The sequence below is a fragment of the Syngnathus typhle genome, linkage group LG12 (assembly GCF_033458585.1).
Source record: "Syngnathus typhle isolate RoL2023-S1 ecotype Sweden linkage group LG12, RoL_Styp_1.0, whole genome shotgun sequence".
NCBI lineage: Eukaryota > Metazoa > Chordata > Actinopteri > Syngnathiformes > Syngnathidae > Syngnathus > Syngnathus typhle.
In genome coordinates, this window is record NC_083749.1 from 755,561 (window position 1) to 775,786 (window position 20,226).

A 20,226-nucleotide genomic window follows, 5' to 3' on the forward strand; every position below is an offset into this window, starting at 1 on the left:
CATCATCTGCACTGCATGAAGAGAAACACATTGCAATGCATTTCAAGCTGTTGTACAAGTGTAAAAAGAAGCCAACGTTGTGAGGTGGAACGACAACAAAAAAGCAAAACGTCTCCTGTGCTCTTCAAAGTGGATGTGAAGAACAAAGCATGGTGGCTCACTTCCTGTTCAATGCACAACTTGTCAAGGTGCCTGCACACGCAACACGCCAGCGACACGCTACAGAGCTCCGTGTGCGCTACACATGCTGAAAGATACCAACAAATAAAGAATGCAAACAACCATCTGCTGATTGCACAATGTGTGTGTGTGTTCATGAATTGTTCAAAGCAAGAGTGACATGCAAACATGCTTGTGGAAGATACCGACAATAACACCCCCATCACCATCGGAACAGTTTACTCAGAACTTTTGGTGTTTCAAATAAGCACACAATGTGTCCATGTAAAAGACTGGCCAACAATTGAAGCAGCTCACTTTAATTAGCAAAATACAAATATCTATCAGGTGGACATTTCCTCTCGCAAAGAATTGTGTGCATTGTAATACAAAAGGCCGCTTTAAACAGTGTGCTGACGTTATTGGGTAATGGAGCACATGTATAGGTGGGTGTGTACACTTATGCAACCACTTTTTTTTTTCTTCTTCACAGCCCATTTTTGAAGGACAATGAAGATTTGAGCGTGTCTCAGTCATTCCCCGCCACCCTAACATGCACACACGCTTACCATGACGAAATCGCATGTGACACGGCTCTGCCAACACAGCACGAAAGGGTCCACTCCCTCTCCTCGGGGCTGATGATGCGGCGGCGGCAGCGGCGGCGGACTGGACAGCGCTTCAGATTGCCCGTTTTATTCCCACTGGTCTCGGGAGGGGCTTCTGTATGCAAAGGGCAGGAAGGACTCGCAGGGTTGCAAGGTAGCTTGACTCCATTATTTCATTTGAAGGAATAAAAACATCAAATACTTTGTGAGGTCACAGGAACAAAACAAGCATGTCGATTGAATCCAGACTTGAGTGCTACCGCCTGACCAGGGGCACATCTAGCTCATTTTTTGGGGGAGGACGCTGGAGCACCCATAACAAAAATTCAACCAGTCCAAAAATGTGAGCAATCTTAAAGCTTTATTTGACTGCATGTCCAGAGAAGTATTACAACCATAGAAGTCATTTTGAATCAACAAAAATAGTCGAGTTGACTCGCCAACTCCAGCTGTTGCTAAAGCTAAGTAGCTTTAGGTTGCCGGCATTTTTCCAGCAGGATATTTTCACGTCCCACATCGGTCTTGCTTTGACCCGGTGGGCGTCGGGTCTGAGTGATTCCGCAAGAGGTCCCGCCGGGGGGGAAATCCGAGGAGTCCATATTCACCCAATTGAGTTACAGCGTCCTCTTGTTTGTTCAGATGGTTCTCTTCGCAGAGAGCAAACGGCCACATCAATTCTAAATGGTCCGTAAAAGTCAGTGATGTGGGTGGGGCGGAGCCTACGACTCCGCCGAGCTTTTGGACAAACACGGACAACAAAGACGCCGGAGACCCTCCCCGCATTCGGGTCGTCAAATCGACACCAGACAACCAAGTTCAAAGTTGACGCCTCGAAATAGACGCCGGCGGTTTTCGGGCCCGGCCATCGGTCCAAATATCGAGAAGGAAGTCACCGTGGTGGCTCTGGAATGACTTTGTATTATTTAAAATTTCGGGGAGCAATTTGGCAATTAGTCTTTTTGTTCAGATTTTTTTTTAGACTTTGTGTTGGGGTGGGCTATGAGGAAATTTTGCCAAAACAATTTTTGATGTGATTTTTACAAAGAAGCATAAGAAAACAATTTGAAATAAACGACACCAAGCTTAAAGTAGTCATTCATATATTTGTATATATATTCATATATTACAAATTTAATACAGGCACAGTGAGAATTCATTACGGAGACAAAAAAGTGGCTGATACTTGTAAAAAAAATGTACAATGTATGAGAATCATTTACACAAATTTGCTTTAAAAAAAAAAAGAAACTCTGTTAAATACAAACACAAAGAAAAAGTGACCAAAGACAGCGGCTCGTAAATACGACGTCTTTTCTTTCCATTTTTGTTGTTGAGGGCGAGCAAGTACCAGCTTGCTAAAAGTGGCGCTTCATATCACATACTTCAAATGGACGATTCCGATCAGGCGTCTATTTTTTTTTTTGTGTGTGTCTAAGTTAGACAAAGCTAGCGCTCGACAAAATATAAAGACGACGAGACACCGGGACTGTAAGGCTGGAGAGAAAGCCTCCGATCGGCAATTTTCATTTTTTCCCGAAGACGTCCTTTCCATATCCTAACAAGTGACGCTATCGTTCAGGCTGATGGGGCACAAAATGTTGAAGGAAAAAAAAAAAACCCCAAACAATCTTCAAGTTTTGTTGAAAGGCTACAAGTTAGTTTCTTAAAGCATTGCAACGCCTTTACAGTTGTTTCCAAAAACATTTCAAAAGAGCCCTGAAACCCAAATGCGTGTTTCCAAAATTTTTACAAGGAGGCACTGGGGTCCTTTTTTTTTTTTTTTGCCTTCTCTTTTTTTGTGCTACGAGACAACGCGCCCATCATTGCACGTTTTAAAGAGCAACAAAATACTCTTATTTTTTTAGCTGTTAATATTTACACAGTGTGCGGCGTTACGGTCAGAGAAAAGAAGAGTGCCTGGAAAGATTGTTAGTGCACATGTTTTTCTTTTTTTGATTTCAAACATACAGCGATGAGCTCAAGAAAATGCTGGAGTATAAAGAGCCTGAAAATACGCTACACATGCCCTCCCGCCCCCCATGAAGCTCACCTTGGTGTTGCTTTAATTTCTTCTCCATTCAACAGTGTTCAGTACTCAGTGCTGCTTTATTGTAGTGATTCCCACCGGCGGCAGGGGGGTCCTGGGCAACTTTTGTTTAAAGCAAGATAAGGCCATTTTTTTTCTTTTTTTTTCTGAGAACAGTCTCAGAAATCTGCCATATAGCGACCTGAGAGGAGAAAGATGCAGCAATGTTCATATAATTGTAATGACTTTTTTCTTGTGATATATGGCCTGTTCTCTTGCTACTTGATTTTGGACTGAACAAAGATTTTTTTTTGTGTGTGTGTGGACCTACCTGTGGCGAACCTCTTCTTGCTGAGCGATAGCCTGTAGCCGCTGCCCTGCAGCTCCATGTCAACGCCCGACAGCGTACTGCCCTCACTCATGAATTGCACTGCCAGCGTGGACGGGTTGGACGGCCCATTGGACAGCTCAAATTTGGCCCGCAGGGAGCCGGCACCTATCCAAAAAAGAAAACAGACGATGACGCTAGTTTAAAAACGGTGGCTTACGAGCGAGACGACTTGAGTTTTTCTAATTTACGAGCACCTTCGTTTTCAGACTTTTCCGAGATGTCGCTCAGCTTCCAAAGACATTTATTCTGCTCTGCGTTCCTGAAAGGACACCAAGAAATGCACACATCAAACATTTTTCAGCTCACTGGCAGTTTTGTTTTCTTGGTGCGCACGTGCTGGTCTCACCAAAGGGCGACGGGCAGCGACTGCATGCTAGTGACGCCTCCGTCCACAGGCACCAGGATCTGCGGGGTGCCGAGCGGCCCCGGCGTGGTCATGGCGTCCGGGTTGTAGCGGTAGTCCACGCGCAGGTCAGTGGAGCCCGGGGTGCATTTCCAGTACACGGCCAGGTTGAGCGGTGTGGAGCGGATGCCGTCCGACTGCACCTGCACGCCACGGCGGCGGCGCTCACCTCAGCTGGCCCGCTTTTGACTTTGTGTGGTGCGGCGAGCAACCGACCTGGTACTTGAGGATGTCCACGTTGTAGTAGGAGGCGGCGGGGTTTTGCTCGGAGATTTTCCTGAGGTAGGCGGTCAGCGCTTGCATGTTGAACCAGAAGTCCCTGGACTCCGAGTCGCCCTGAGACGGATCGCTGCACGACACGAGACGGGCAAACGTAGGGATTAAAGTTTTTTTAATAAAGTTATTTATTTAAAAGGAATATTTGTAATCATCAACAGACTGACTTCTGGTCTTCTTTACTAATACCACCTGCAACAATTAACATGCTGATGACATCACAAAACGCCAGAGCAGACACTTTCAATTTTTTAATTTTTTTCCGACACAGTCTGACCGCAAGCAGGAGCGAGCGCTAAATGGAGCGGACGGGCCACGAAGCCGGTCGATGTTTTCTATTGCAGGCGCGCGTCTGCTGGAAACCTTTTTGCCTGACAGCTTAATGACACGTTCAGATCTGGCCGATAATTCAATTCGACTAATTCCCGCATTCCCCGTGGCTTAAACGATGGCCCCGTGCTTCCAAAAAAGGTTACCTGAAGAGGAGCTGCTGGTTGGGGAGGATCTGTTCCAGCCGGCCGGCGTTCTTCAACTTGAAGGTGAGGACGGCGGGCGAGGGGTTGCCCGTGAACACCTTGATGATGCCCGAGGGGAACGACAGCGTCATGTCGCCCGTGATCTTCACGATGCACCTGGAGGACGACGCGTGGAAAAGGCTCAGAAGACTCGTGTTGAGAGTGGCCAATTAATGATGCGTGGCGCTGACACCCAAACTTGCCAGGTGAGGCGAGACTCACTTGGCGGGGTCGGCGCCTTTGAAGTAGGCGTTGACAGACTCGGTGAAGGCCACAGCGATGGGCAACGCATCCTGGGACGCCAGCGTCACAGGGCTGGGACCGCGGGACGTGCCTGCAAGACAACGAGATCAGGAAAATAAATATCGACTCATCTGTTATCATTTTTTTTTTTTGTTGCTATTAGAAGAATAACGACCATATTATCAAGCTAGGCTTGTTATTTGTTAAGTTGCTAACAATATTTTGGAAGGGAGCTCTTTGCCGTTCACAGCCATGCTGTTAGACCACGTGCTTCGCAAAAACACGGTTAGCAACATTTCTGTTCGTTAGGATGTCGAAATGCGAACATGTCATTCAGACAAAACGAGTGGATGCTGTGTTGGAGTGAGTTGGAGAGCAGGCGGTAAAGACGCAAGTAGGGAGAGGGCCGTCCCGGATACCTGCTGGTGTTTCACATCGCCTCTCAAAGGTGGGCAGCTTGGAGACAAACATGTCGTCTTCTTTCATCCAAACAAGGAAAGGAGGAGGACACAAACATGAGAGGACCGAATGACAAATGTGCAGGCTAAACTTAATATTGACAATTTTTGAGTGTCGCAAATGGTTTGGGAAGGACAAACTCACTTTGACTAAAAGGGAAGAAAGAAGAAAAACAAGACGAAGGAGAAGATGAGACTTCCGACACGGGAACATTGGGGCCTGCCGGATGGGGAACAGGAAGTGGAAAAGGACACAGCACTTCACAAAAACGTAGAAATTAACAATACGACAGAAAACAAAGAAAAACATTGGGGGCCAAAGAGATTTAAGAAAAGAGAGATGAACGTAGAAGGGATTAAGGTGACGACAAAATGGCTGGCTTCTCACCGACAGTGGGAGTGTTTGTGGCGCTGAGCGAGGCGTTGGATGACAGCGACGACGAGCTCTCGGCGCGGGCCAGTGGTGCGGCGGGGGGCGGGCTGGCGCCGGGCGCCTTGGGCGGACTAAAAGGTCTCGCCTGGGAAAAAAAACCAAAAAACATAAGTCATCACTCCAACTACTATTATTTATTTCTACTCACAATTTCATTGATGCCGCCGAGTTTTCCCGTGGGGAGTTTGGGTCTGGAGGAGGGTCGGGGCGGCGGCACCAGGACGCCCGACGTCAGCGGGGTTGTCGGACGGTTGGGAGCTAAAAAACACAAGATGACAATTAGTAGTAGCAAAAAAAACAAAAACGCAACGTGCAGATTTGCGGCGAGGGTGTTTCATTAGTTGCATCTCAGGTCAAAATCAAGTCAAACTCAGGCTGACTAAATTCAACACACAAACAAGAAAAAACAGGCAGGAGGTCAAAGTTAAAAAAATACATTCAAACAAGAAAAAACAGGCAGCAGTCTAAATACATACAAAAAAAAAAAAAGCACTAATTGAAATAAATGGGGTAAAAACTAACACATAAATTCACAATCCCAATGAAATAACACACCAAGTATTAAAAACAGATAAACACAACAAATGAATGAAAATAAAAAACAAGCCACAAGTCAATTAAAACTAAGTACACAATGACACACTAAAATAAAAAAAACAGGTCATCAAAAAATAGATTTCAATAAATCCAAATAAATAAATAAATAAAACTCTAAGAAAACAAAAGAAGCAGATTAAAATTGAAAATAGGCAAGAAAAAAAATCAACAGTTCAAAAATATTTTTAAAAAAATACATTCAAAATACAACACAAATCATAATAAGGCCGAAAGAAATACAACGAAACCACACAAGCCATCAAAGTAGCTCAAAGTGCAAGCGTGCGTTCCAAACGGTGTTGCAGAAACATTACCCGGCAGTATTTGCCCGGCCCCTTCGCTCGAGCCCACGAACGTGTCGGAAAACCCTCGGACGGCTTTCCCGTAGGCGTCGGCCGAGTCGTCCGAGAGAAAGCGGCTAGCCCTCCCGGGTGGCCGCCAACCAGGAGCCTTCTTGTCCCCGAAGGCGATCCACTGGCTTTGGGCCCACGACACCGAGGACAGGGCGTCGGCGGCGCCGTCGCCCGATGCGCCGCCGGCGTCCGCTTCAGGCGGCAACCTGATGGGGGCGCTGTGCGCCCGGGCGGGTGGCGGGCGGGTCGTTTGGAAAGGCGCCTCCGGCGAGTCCCACGGCGACGACGTGGATGACGAGAACGACGAGACGTCTTTGGACTGTTCGGCTAAAGGGGGCGAGCGCTCGGGCGCCGTTTCTGCCAAAGCTTTCGGAGAAACGGCAATCCAAAGCAAAAAATACGGCCCATATAGAAAATGTCAACACACCCCTGTTTCAAATGCTTCATTTTTTTTTTTTTATCTTATTCCACTGGACAGTTTATTGCCACATGTCAGAAATAAAAAAAATAAAATTAGTAGACGATGTTAAGAATAATCAATCACACAACAGCAAACCTAACTAAGGGTGGCGCGGGAGAATTGTACCTGCCGGGGCTTGTGACTCTCGCGTCAGAAAAGATGGAGAAGAGAGGACAATACAGGCAAGGTCTGCCGAGAGCAAGTAGACATAAAAAAAACATCCCCAAAATAATAATTGACTCATTCAAAACCACAGTGAAAAGTGAAAGAAGAATAAACAAACGAGAACTCTGTCGTGATCTTCGCCGAGATAATCACCAGTTGCTCTTTTTGACTTTGAAGCTTTGACAGTAACGAGACGGTGTTTGACAACATACGTGCCGGGGGGGGGGGGCTTTCACGGCCGACCCGCTCGACCCCGACGAGGTGCCAATTAACGGCGGATTACAGCTGAGCCTGGGCGGCGGCCCAACGCCGACGTCACGCCTCCGCAAAAGCGCCGCACGGAAGTAAACTGAGTGATCCCACGTCAAGTGACTCAAAATAAGAGAAAGTGTGTGTGTGTGTGTGTTGTCCCAATTACGAGCCGGACATCCAAAAAGTGTAAATGTTTGTTTACCTGCGGACGAGGCCACGGGTTGGGAGGAAGCCGCGGTCAGAAAAGGGCCGAGCGGATCCAAGGACAGGAGGTCATTGTTGCTCAGTCTGCCACGCACACCAGATCAGTCATTAGAACAATTTGGAAAGCAAGATCGATTGACTAAATGTGAAAATAATTGAGTCGAGACATTTCAACTTTTTTTTTTTATCCTAATTTATCTTTTTTTAGCATCTAAACACATCCTGACTCAGCCAATCAAAGTGTCCCTTGAGTGCCAAAGTTTAACCCCGCTGTCAAGACATATAAAGAAGAAAGCAAAAAAAGTAGGTGGCGCCACTCACTCGTATGACGCCGGCGCTCGCGCTTTGGCTAGCTCGTCACCTGCGGGGAGGAAAAGAACAATTTTCAGCCACGGGTTGCTCGCCAGTTGCCAGACAGACACACGCTTGTCACACAAGGAGTGTTAAAAATCGATAAAAGGACGCTCGCCAAATCCTGATTAATTGTATCCGGGTCACCCGGCAACCGCTCCGGATCAACTGGATCCAGATGAGCTCAGTCACATCTGAATCAAATCATTTAAAAAAATGGATATGCACAGAGATGACTTTGACATGGCAAATGTACACAGACAAGAATACGTGCCGTTTCTTTTGGATGACATCATCGATGCGTTTCCTCAGACCAATAGCTGGTCAGAAGCTCGACTAATCAAAACACAACCTTTCCGGGGGAAAAAGAAAAAAAAAAAACTTTCCGAATTGATAGCGGCTGTTTTTCCAGCGGGACCCGTCGGAGCAAAGACAGATAACCCATCTGGGAGCCAAAAACGTCGGGGGGATTATTTGTGACATGTTAAAATACAAGCGGCCAATTAAGCGATTAATCTCCCGTTCGCGCCGGCGGGAGGCAAACACACGCCGGCCGACGCTGGCGTGCCCGGGAAAAGAACAGCTATTTGCTTTTTTTCCCCGGGACGTGTTGCTCTTGGCTCGGCTTTCTGGATGAAGACTTGGAGAAACAAGCGGCTGGTTTAAAAGCACTTTTTGGGGGAGGAGAGAATACTCACTGGATTGGTTCCTCCGCATTTGACCCTGAAAAAAAAATCAGAGTGAAACAAAGTCAATTTATTTGGGGTGTTAGTTTTTTTTTTTTTTAAATACTTTATTTATATTTTATTATTTACCAAGTGTACACAATGAACTTTATCCTGAACTTTTAACTTTCTTTTTTTTCACCTGCTCAGTGCCTGCCGGGAAAAATAAAACTTTCAAAAGCTGAAAAAAAAAAAAGGAATTAATTACACCCAATGGTCGGTCGGGGAACGAATGAGACGGTAAATCAAGCTTAATGTTGTTGGAAGCCATCGCTCGGGGACGACCAGACTAAAGCGTAAATCTGCAGTGTCAGGCCGCGTAACACAAGATGCTCGGCTCTCCTCTGCGCGAGTGTGTGTGTGTGTGTGTGTGTGAGAAACAACAAAATGGCTCAGAGGAACACAAACCAGGCCAGGTTCCGTCCCACCCGGCACCGAGCGGCAAATGGGTTCAATTACGGCTCTCGTCAGTGACCGCACACACATACACACGTGCGTATAAATAGAAAAAGAGGTGGAGGGAGAGCCAAACAGGAGGTGGGGAAGAAAAAAAAGAGACGTTTCAATAATTGACACCAGACGACGTAATTGTGTCAGCAGCCGAGAGGATGATGGATGGCGACTTTAATGGGGAAACCTCCTGTCAAAATAAACAGGAAGTGACACGGGGCGCCCGTCCGGGCAGTGCTGCACAGGTGACAAATTCGGGGCTCGCGGGCTAGATTGACCCAAAAAAAAAATAATCATGATCAAACCCGGGTCAAATGATGAGGTGATGACGAAAGCTGCCCACACAAAAATTGCCTGAAAGCGATGCTTGAGTAAATAAAATAACTCCTGACGTAAACTTGAAGCCAAACCAGATTCCCAACTGAGAGTTTGCCGGTAATAACTCGGGACAGGGGCCAAAAACTTCAGAAATGGATGCTTTAAAAAGAAACATATCTGGAGTGTGTAAAGTGTGTGAGGAGAAAGAAGGTAAACAGAGGAGCGAAAGAGAGGTGGAGGGCAAAGATGGAGAGTGTGCCCTTTCCTTGCCACGCCATGCCTGGCACGCATACACAACTTGAATATTTAATGACTGATTATTTTCAGAGCGAGTGAGGCCGTGTGTGTGTGTGTGTGTGTGTGTGTGTGTGTGTGTGTGTGTGTGTGTGTGTGTGTGTGAGACCATCTGCTGCCACATATTCCTTTAAATGCATGTGTGTGTGTGTTAGAAAAAGCTTTAGAGAGTTAAAACCAAAAAATTTTTTATAAAAATACAACTATCAATAATTAACAACTGCTGGATAAATGCAGAAGCAAGTCTGAACTAAGCTAAAGAATGCAACATTTGGGAAATCTTTTTATTTTAATTTTAAAATTGTAATTATTCAACTCTCCTTTATGTACTTTTGCATTAAAACAAATTTCTATAGATAGACAAAGTTGATTTTATGTTCAAAAAGTTTTTCATGTGAAATAAAATAAAAAGTCATTAAATACAAAAAAATATATATATTAGAAGGGGTCAAACTGTCAACAAAAATGGTGTGAGGGTTTGTCTGACCTGCATTAACAAGAATTACCACGTTACATCCAGCAGAATAATTTTTTTGTTGGCTAAACACACAGCAGGTCGCATTGACCCATGCAGATTGTCCAAACTAATTCCAGAAATATTAGTTGAAAATCCCCAAGTCAAGGTAATATATCCGGAGAAATGTTCGTAAACAGAATTTAACTTTGTGTGCTGCTAAGTAGCGGGCCTGGTGGGGGGGGGGATTCTGGGAGGGGGTTGTGGCGGTGCGGTGGGGGGGGGGGCAGCAAAGCAATCACGTAAAGCCGCATGTGACTCACGAGCTAATGCTCAAGCGCTTGTTAAGTATAAAAATAAATGCCTTGAAAGGCCAGGAATGCCACCGGCGTTCTGTGCTCAAGCACGACTACAACATTCCCCTGACGCCCTCTAGCGGTGCAAAGCAGGAGCGCTCTTCCCTGGGCGCTGACAAAACATGTGGCAGGATTTTTCGGAACGCCTGTGGCTTTAAACGTGCTATGTAGGATTTATGAAAGAAACAATACTTATTCACAAGAAAGGAAAAGTACGTACCGAGGTAGGTGGCGACAGGACAATGTTGCCGATGGAGGCCTTGAGCTCGTCGATGGTGGCCCGGTTCTGGTCCGTGCCGTTGTTGGCTTGCACGGGCTTGATCTCCACGTGGAACTTGCGTGGCTCCTCCTCATCCTCGGAGTCGCTGGACGAGTAGAAGGAATTCTCTTTGGCATGTTGGCCCCGTCACGTTAAGGAAGTGACAGGAGCAAAAAGGAGAAACAAAAAATGTCCTGACTAAGGCAGGGATTTTTTTTTTCGTCTTATAAATCAAATGACAATTAGAAAAAGGGCAATAATATCGTCTCGAAGGATATCATTCCCGATGGATTCCGGCCGGATGCAGAAGCCCTCGTCATCGACTCGAGGAACATTCTGCCAAAGGAAAAAAGCGAGGAGGCAATCCCGAGGTTATAATTTCCCAAATAAATCAAGAAGAAAATGTCAACCTGAGCCATCAATTGAAAGTCACTGCGTCAAACTAACATCATACGGCGGCTACAAAATGTTTCCGTATTCAATTACGGGGCGTCTATTTGCGTTAGAAGAAAAAAAAGATTCCAGCAGAGGCGGTTATTTGAAGAAATACGGTAACTGTGCAAGAACTGGCGAGTAAGACTTCATCATTTATGACAGACGACTGTGACGTGTGAAATACCATGCTGCCATGTGTGCTTGTGTTGTGTGTGTGTTCGTTGGCTTGCTTACAGCGTTCTGAATGTCTATGGCCCCGTAGTATCCGGGGGGAGCGCCGTTGGCGGCGTTCTACGAGCATAAACAAAGACAAGCGCAATGAATGAATGAATGAATGAGCAAATCTGCAAAACAAACAAGAGGGAAGCAGGGAGAGCCGGCCGGCCGGCCCGCCGGGGACACGGGGCGAGTCACATGTCGGAGTAGTACGAGGCGACGCTAAATGAGCGCCGCTCCGCTCGACGCGGCCGTGAAGAGGAACCCGTTCACTCACGCTTTCTGCCTCCGTCGATTCCCTGCCAGACAAAACGGCGTCCATCAACACGTCTGAAAATGTGATAAGGCGGCGGCGCTTTTCACGGCAAACTCACGTGGAGTCTGTGTCTTTGTCTTTCCGGCGCCCCGGGATGCCAAACGGCTTTCTCCTCCTGGGTTTGGCACCTTTGACAAAACACAATGTCGTGGATTTAAACAAAAGGTGGCGTGGTATGTTTACGGACGGCCAAACTAAAATGTCCTACCTTCGGTAGCGATGGCAGCGTTACACTCCTCAAACTCAATGGGCCCTAATGAGGCGCAAAAACATTTTTAGGTTCATTTGGCACACAAAGGGTCAACGGGCCGCCGCTGCGAACCCTGCGAATGGACATCACGCAAGAGTCGCACACACACAAAAACGCACACGAGGGGGGGAGGCGGAAGGGAAGTTGGCGTGCGGCGCCGAGTGTATGCAAACAGAGCCCAGCCCAGCCCGCGGGGCAGACGGGGTCAATGACCGAGTCAAACGGACGTCTGGTGGCCGTCGCGGCCGGGGGAGAAAAAAAAAAACAACGAAAATCAGCTTTTGATTGACAAAATTCATCTATTGTTGCTATAGCATCATATAAAGTAGAGTGGGCAGACGTGACAGAGGACACGCAAGGTCTCGTAACCTCATTAGATTAAGACAAACAAATCCGAGAACAAATCGGAAACCAGACAGGACACCCTTCTCGACTTAGCGCATGAAAAATCGATACAAACGATAAGGCTCGTGCTGCACGAGAAAAGTTGCACACAAGTGAACTCCAGCGTCAAGGTAGAGCACTCGCCCTCGCCAACACGGCCTTGAAGACGGGAAGTGCGTTTCGGAATCAGAGCGGCTAGCGGAAGAGGCAGCCCCCCGCGGCGCCGCGCTACGCTAACGCGTCGTGACCTGAAAAGAACAAAAGGCGCCCGTGTTTTCGCTCGCAACGTATACATTAGCCGCGCCGTCAGCGAGCGCCGAGAGGGGAGGGGGGGGGAGGGGGCGTGCTCCATTGATGCATTGTTTGGCGTGCGGCGGCGCCCCGATGTGAAGCGCAGGCAAGCGGCGAGTCACGAGAGGCGCCCATCACGCCAAGTCAAGTGGATAAAGTACACCGATGACTGATCTACTCTACTGTGCAATATCGGACTAACACACGCACACTCATTGGCTGCACGCACTGCTGTTTGTGTGCGTGTGTTGTTCATGGCAATCGAAACACAATTGACGTTCAAGAATAGCAGATCACACGGGAGGATGGACAGATGCTGGAATCAAACTCGTCGGGACATTCAACTGACAGCTTGTGTGTGTATCCGTGTGCGTGTGTGTGTGTTTCCAGGAGATATTATTGACTCGCCTCTACTGACGTTTGTTTATCTGAGGAAGATGTTTCCTTTTTTCTCTGGACTTAGTCAGGAGGGCACTCATGCATGAGCAGCCGATGCTCCCCCCCCCCATCTTCAAATCGCATATGCTTGGCATGACACTGGCGGGGCGGGGGGCTTTTGCTTGAATTGAGGAGGTGGGCGGGGGGGGCAGAGTTTGCGTGTCTGGCCGGCCGCCAGTTGACAGCTCAGCTGGATATCGTTGAACACTCCAAACGCCCCCCCCCCCCCTTTCACCTCCTCGCAGCGTGTCACTTTGGGATCGTTTCCGCAATAAAAAGGTGATTCAAGCTCGCTGGCTGGAGGTGGGAAAAGGTCGGGCCGCGGGCGACACGCGGCCCGCTTTGTTTACACACACACACCGCGGAGGTGAGCCGCCTGCGTGCCTGACGTAATGCTACGCATGAGTGGAGATGGGGGGGGGGTGGAGGAGTGGCGTTGGTGAAGGGGCGGAGACGTCACAGCCCTCGGGGGCTTTAAATATTCACACGCGTCATATTTCTGGGGGAGATTAGCATATTGGTGACACAGTTTGTCTTCAGTAGCATGATGAAAGTGCATCACAACAAGGTGAAGAGCGGGGAGGGAAGTTTACACAAGAGTCATTGTTGAGCTTTGACCTGGCCCAAAAGTTCGGCCGTGCCCGCTTAAGTCAAAGCCCCCCACGTGACGCACGCTTACTGGAATGCCGAGCCTGCCCGCCCGCCCGCCTACCTTGACGGCGGATTAGCACGATGGAGCGTGATGGCCGCTCGGCTCCGTAGCGCCGCCGCCCACGACTGACCTGATGATTATTGGACTGAATTCGTAAAAACGTGACGCCGGTCGAAAGCGCAACACAGAACTCCCACAAATAAAAAAAAACAAACTAAACCTTGCCCAAAAGAAACACACAAATGGCTTACCTGGTCTCTCCTTGCCAGTTCCTTTGCTTTCAGCCAGTTTCTGTATTAAGCTCTCCACTGAGGTGTTCTCCACGTTTCTCACAAACTCATTATGAACCTGCACCATGGCAAAAAAACAAAAACATGTTAGTCCTTTGCAATCATAAAAAAAAAAGAAATCACAAATGCACAACTGTTGCCATCGTCGCCCCCTTGTGAGCGCAGGAGGCAGCGCGGCGCCGTTTGTTTACAGAGCGGATGCCGCGGACAGGCTCGGAGGACCCGGAAAAGCGCCGAGTGCCCGTGTCACCATCACGCCATTTAGATGTGCGTGATATACGTATGAGTGACTCTCACACAAACACACACGTATGGACCACACACACGCACACACTGGCCCTGAGGGTCCTGTGGAGAGGTGGAGTGCATTAGCTTTGTGAGGAGAGCATGTTAGACGGAGGGTGAGGTGTAGGGTGAGAGGGGGGGGGGGGCATGCTCACGCAAGCTGTCAGGTGCTGCTGCCATGAAGAGGGAGCGCGCACACACACAACTCTCCGTGGAGGCTTCCTTCAAGGCATCCTCGCTCTCACAAACACACACTCGAGCTCACTTACAAAAACAAACACAGCACGCGCACTGACAGATACACCTGCCACACACACACGCACACACTTGGTTCCCATCTAGCTCTTGAAAATATGTTTTTGCCCCCCCGCCCCCAACTGTTCTCACGCTTTTACTTTCCGGCTCTGGCTTGGTCGTGGAGCGCCTCTCGGTGAACCACGCTTGCAAGAAGCGGGCACTTTCCCGCTGCGTCTGCTTTCCAAGTTAGCAAGCAAACAAGCGGAGACGCCGCCGGGAAGTGTTTTCGATTGCTTCTGATCACTTATTAATTGAGGCGCGTTTCCTGCACGCCAGTTAAACAATTAGCGAGATCAAGGCTGACGGTAATTGCCACGACGCCCGCTGAACCGCCTGGCTAACCTTCGCCGCTGGAATGTTCCGGAGCGTGCGCGAGTGTGCGCTCACCTCCCCGATCTGGACGTGCGTTTCGTCCACGGACTGCGAGTATGACTGGATGATGTCCTTCATGTGGAGGACGTGGCTTTCTTCAATGTCCTGGAATTTCTGGAATCAAACGACACAAAACATTCAAACCAAAACTAAAAAAAACAAAAAAATGTTTTTTTTTACTTTGGCAACAATTTGCTTTACGCGCCCCCACCAGTCCAAACAGTGTTCTGACTAACGTTGGACTAAGAATGCATAAATGTTGTGGCCTTATAGCGCCCTCTGCTGGCGACTGAAGTTGACATCACACCACCCTCAGAATCTTATTGCAAACGTTACGAGGACAACCCCGGAAATCAGGCGCGAGGAAAATGGCGGTTCAACATATTATTGGGTTGCTTTTTTTTTATAAAATTTAAGTCACACCTGAGCTGTTTCCTTCATTTTGAGTTCAAAGTCAGACTTGGCGTAGGCGTATTTCTCCACATACGACTTGTAGGTCTCTGTGGCTTTTTTGGCTTTTATCCCCGCCTGAAAAAAATACAATAAACAGGTCAGGTTTTACAAAACCAACAGAAGAATATCCAATTTCAGCTGGGTCCATTATGTTTGGGATCAGGTGTGTTTGGTATCGGTGCCAGGGGATGAACCCGAGCTTTCCCGGTCCTACCTTGTCCACGTCCCTCTGGGTGGCGCCTTCTTTGCGGAGGCGCTCTTGCTCCACTGTTTTGGTGTTGTAGTTCTCCTTGGACTTCTGCAGGGCCTGCCCGGTGCTCTGGATGTTCTGGACGGCCTCCAAGGTGGACGCAACCTCTTCTTTTGTCTAAACATCGGCACAACAATAACACGGTTATGTTTTAAATCAAAGATGCTTGTATGGAATACTCCAAACCGAGGGACTGGGATGTGCTCACCTTCTTGTGCGCTTTGGCCTGCTCGTCCACGTACTTGTGTACATCTTTGATGAGCTCCTGCAGCTTGCGCACCAGCTCCATGTGGCACATGGCCAGCTTCTCCGTGGAGCCCTTGAACAGCTCCCACACCGGAGCAAATGTCCTGCGGCGGAGAGGCACGTTGACGTACGTTCGCCTCTGTGATAAAAAGTGCGCTCGACTCACCCCAGCTGCGAAAAGTTCCCTGCCGTCTTGGCGAGCTTGGTCATGGACCTGGCGTACGCCTCTTCGATGACACTCCTGGAAGAAGAGAAAAAAAAGCCTTTCCAATATGACTTGATTGGGAGCTGAGCGTTTAACGTTTCTGCCACTAGAGGGCGACATAGTCAAGCATTTGGGTCACTTCATGTACTATTAATGTTTTACTATTATCAAATCGATTTATGTATTAATATTAATCAGAGATGCTGTTATATTGTTGGTGAAAATCACATACTAATATTCTAAAACATTTCAATTACTACAGTACTACTTTATTCATCAAAGATGCACTTTTATCAACATCATTAGTCTGAATATTTTTAGGATTGAACTATTATTTAGTTTGACATATTTATCACGTTTCAATTTTCTTTGGCTTTTGTGTGACATCAAAATTTGGATTATGCCTCAATTTTGTGGGCTATAATAAAAAAAAAAAAGCCAATAGCTGAGGTAGAAGACAATACCTCATCTTACATAGTACAAATTTGATTTTTTTTTGTTTACCTCTCCCTGATGAAGTCGGTCAGCTCCTTGGAGGAAATCTGTCCATGTTTCATGTTGTGATAGAGCACGTCAAAGCCATTGTTCTTGTCCCCCTGTCGAGAAACAAATGGAGGGATGTGAAAAACGTCATCTGTCGGCCGGCCCGGATTCTTCACCCACCGCCGAGACCTTTTCAAGTGCCCGCAGGCTTTGGAGTTGCCTCAGACTCAACCTCGGGTCAAGTGTACCCATCTCGGCCATGTTCAAGAAATATTTGGAGCGTCCAGAGTAAAAGTTTCTGCGAGACGGTCGGCGATATGCGTCTGCGGTACCGCGGGGCGATAGTGTGGACTTGCGCAAACATTTTAAAAATGCAAAAGCTGGCTCTGAATAATTTAAAATGTTGCCTTTGACTTGTTGAGTGATGCTTCGTGTGCAGGTGTAAAAAGGTGAAGCGTCTCCCGTTTTATGCCGAGTCATCAGATTTTCATCGAGCGTCAGCTTCATTTGAAAAAAGTGTTTGTTAGACTTCAGTCCAAGATACCGGCACGGAACGCGACCTCAGCAAGCATCCTCATTCTTGCAGAGTTGTTTCCTTGTTCCTGTATGCGGTGCCGACACAGTCAGCACTTGGACATGGGTCACACAAGCCCCCCCTTTTCTCTTCTTGCATGACTTCATTGGCCTCAATGTTAGAAAACAAGTTTGGCGGTGTTTGCTGCCCGCGGCAAACATGTTTAAAAAACGATGAGTCAGCAGCACAGCGCTCACGTAACCCTGGCACTAACAGAACCTTCACCGTTTCCATCCCGTTCGCTCAAAGCTCTTCTCACGTCCGGTTTAAGGTCAGAGCATTTTTGCCGAGGCCCTCCAAGGCCGCCACGCGCATCGATCGTGGGGAGGTGCAGAATTTATCGCGGGCGGGCTAAGTGGACTTTTATTTGGTCGGTTCATGTCCGGCCAGCCGGCAAGTAGACGCGGGAATGTTCAGGTAAGTGCAGTGGAAAAACACCGAATGGGAATGGCGCTCTCCGGGCAACAACATTTCCCAATCTTTATTGGGCACATATTTTACCATATTTTATCTCACTGGCCCCTCAACACAATATTTTGATTCACGTTTGTGGAATAAAGGCTAAACCCATCCTGTGCTGCCCTCTGCTGTTAATGGAAATTGACATTTAAGTGCCGATACAAAACAAAATGACATTTAAATATTGAATGCCTTGTGTATTTTTCTTTCAACTTGAATTACAACCTGATTGCACAAGCTCTACCCTTCCTTCCTCTTGAGACGGCAATATGATGAAACGCATCCGTCGCTGTCGTGGCGCCTCGGAAACATTCGATTCGCACCATTTGAGTTGCGCAATGGGTTGTTTAGACACACACAATGCAGGCAAAGCGGCGAGCGGGCGCTTGGCCGTCAACGTTGTCGGCGTAGATTGCGTTCTTGTCACAAATTTGGCAACGCTGCTTCCGACACGAGTATCTCTGATTTCTATTTGTGTGTGCGCGCTTTAGTTGATGATTTGCAGTCCAGTCAAAAGTAAACGGACGCGTCGCCAAGTGCCAGCGTGTGTGTGCGTGCGCTCGGCGCATGTTAAACACACAGCTGATCTTTGCCATCACTGGATTCTCTTGTGGCCGAGGCACAAAGGGCAGACTGACGGAGTCGCCGGCCTCCTTTCCATTTAGTTTGCCACCGATGTCGGTGTCAGCGAGTGCATCTTCTATTGACTCCAAAGGCCTAATAAAGACAATATAAAAAGTGGAAGCAGCCCTACTTGAGCGTGAGGGTTTGCAATTAGAAAAAATGAGATCAAGATAAATGAGTTCAAATGACTAATCGTAGAATAATCCATATTATTCTCGAATCAGCGGCTAAGCATAGCCAACTGATACCAAATACTGATACTTTGTTGTTGTTGTTGTAATGCAGAATTCCAGCCTAGGGGGCGACAGAAGCTGTAAATGAGGACTTTATTGGCAATTATAAAATTGTTTATATTGTAAAATGTTAACTGTATAAGGAGTATCAAAAATCTGTTACTTAAATTTTTGGTGCAGGTTTTGGCAAGGATCATGCAAGTTGACACACGCACTGGTTCCGTGACTTAGACAGGCGTGATTTAAATCACCAACAAAAGGCTCGATTTTTATTCTTTAATACGGTACTTGCCTATGTCATATTTGAATATTTCCAGAAAATACAAAAACAACTTTTAGATACAATTTGATCATAGTAAGTCGACATAAGAATGACAGGTGCTTTTTGGCTGACTTTTTTGTAATTTACTCAAAAGCCAACATGTTTTAAAATGTGACTCATCTGCAGCCACTTTGCCCTTTGGAGAACGCCACTATTAATAAAAGAAGAACATTAACATAAAAAAGTTAAAAAAGTGATATGACTTCATATGTAACTTGACTTGTTTGAGCTAGCATAGCCACGTCAGATCATGCTCGTGGTAAAGCGACCTTTGAGCATGGCAAAGACGACATTGCACGTCTTAAACAGCTGCTTTTATACGAAACAACGACGTCTCAAACGATTAGAAAGGGAGTCATGATGCGTTTTAAAAAGCATTAGAAACTTTCGAAACATCTGGCCTCTCACTGAAACTTCACGGAAGGAAGAAAAATGACGCGTAAACGGCCCCCTAGAGGCTGTGATTGACAATCACGGCAGCCAATGGCCTCGTCGGAACGAGATGCGAGCGTGACAAGACGAGCCACGCCGGCCAATCGGTAGTGGTATAATGAAAAAGGGGCGGATACGTTTGGATTTTCATGCTTGGTGGGCTCTCGCTTTCCCTTCAAAGGCCCTGCCAAATTCCGGCGTTGGCTAAATAACACAATATTGATAACAACAACAAGTAACGATAGCGAAATACTTCAGCCTGAAATAAAGTTTTTTTTTTGTTGAGAAAACCAAATGTATACTTACAAAATGAAACGAGAAAGACCAGGTGTAAACACCCCAAATTGAGACACAACCTACCCAGAAATTGTCCACGAAGTAGGGCGTAATCATTTTGCTCTCGTCGTCCTCTTCGCCGCCAACACTTGGGGAGAAACTTTAGTTTTGTCTTTTAAAAAAAACGGCCAAATTCATCCACTACAAGCTCCCGCTTGGTTCCTGCTCCGTTGCTCTTTCTTCCCCCCGCCCCGTCTCGCCCCGTTGGGGTTCGCCTCCTTTCCTTCTGCACTCTTTTCTTCCCTCCTCCCTCCTCAGCCGACAAAACTCCACCTCTCCGCCCGCCCGGTCCCTCTTTGGGTTGTCCAAGTCGTCCCTCGCTACTGTCGGCCGGCCAACAACGACGAATTGAACCGAACTGGATTTAATCGCGCTGCCTATCTATGGCGTACGGGAAAGCAAAAAAGAAAGAAGCCAAATGCCGGGAAAGGCGAAATGTAATGGTGCGTTCAGTGACGTTCAGGAAACTCTGAGATGCGTTTAGAGTCTGACGAAAGGCGTAAAACGGATTCAAGTGTCGTACAATTACGACTGATGTATTTGTTTCAGTAATATTTCAACTTTATTCTCGCAGCTTCCCCCAAAATCTTGCATAATGATGTCCCACCTTGGTATAATTACAGCTATGTTTAA

General features: G+C 47.3%; 1 protein-coding gene across 8 annotated transcripts; it reads right to left on the reverse strand.

Annotated features, from left to right (window-relative positions):
- Positions 1-1,850: 1,850 nt before the first annotated feature.
- fcho2 (FCH and mu domain containing endocytic adaptor 2) lies at positions 1,851-20,027 on the reverse strand. Of its 8 annotated transcripts, none has more exons than XM_061292950.1 (30): positions 19,618-20,027; positions 16,635-16,726; positions 16,092-16,166; positions 15,888-16,029; positions 15,644-15,796; positions 15,400-15,504; positions 14,992-15,090; positions 13,984-14,080; positions 11,926-11,970; positions 11,776-11,845; positions 11,679-11,700; positions 11,420-11,476; positions 11,027-11,086; positions 10,712-10,885; positions 8,593-8,617; positions 7,865-7,904; positions 7,542-7,627; positions 7,049-7,111; positions 6,424-6,828; positions 5,661-5,770; positions 5,468-5,597; positions 5,225-5,299; positions 5,041-5,097; positions 4,601-4,712; positions 4,340-4,495; positions 3,804-3,936; positions 3,531-3,730; positions 3,379-3,443; positions 3,125-3,289; positions 1,851-2,995 (listed from the first exon to the last, which is right to left on the reverse strand). In XM_061292950.1, the coding sequence occupies exons 1-30, from the start codon at positions 19,648-19,650 to the stop codon at positions 2,973-2,975; spliced, it is 3,069 nt and encodes a 1,022-aa protein (XP_061148934.1). In that variant the 5' UTR covers positions 19,651-20,027; the 3' UTR covers positions 1,851-2,972. The 8 variants fall into 8 exon arrangements, with proteins under 8 accessions (XP_061148934.1, XP_061148933.1, XP_061148936.1 ...); XM_061292949.1 differs by having other exon boundaries at positions 5,041-5,100; XM_061292952.1 differs by lacking the exon at positions 5,225-5,299 and having other exon boundaries at positions 19,618-20,026.
- Between the last annotated feature and the right edge of the window lie 199 nt (positions 20,028-20,226).

Bases quoted from the DNA above. Each gene is read 5' to 3' on its own strand.
- fcho2 (XM_061292949.1), bottom strand. From the start codon at position 19,650: ATGATTACGCCCTACTTCGTGGACAATTTCTGG. The intron at 15,505-15,643 runs GTAGGACCGGGA...TATTTTTTTCAG, and splicing joins CCCAGAGGGACGTGGACAAG to GCGGGGATAAAAGCCAAAAA. The intron at 11,971-13,983 runs GTAAGCCATTTG...GCGCCTCATTAG, and splicing joins AACTGGCAAGGAGAGACCAG to GGCCCATTGAGTTTGAGGAG.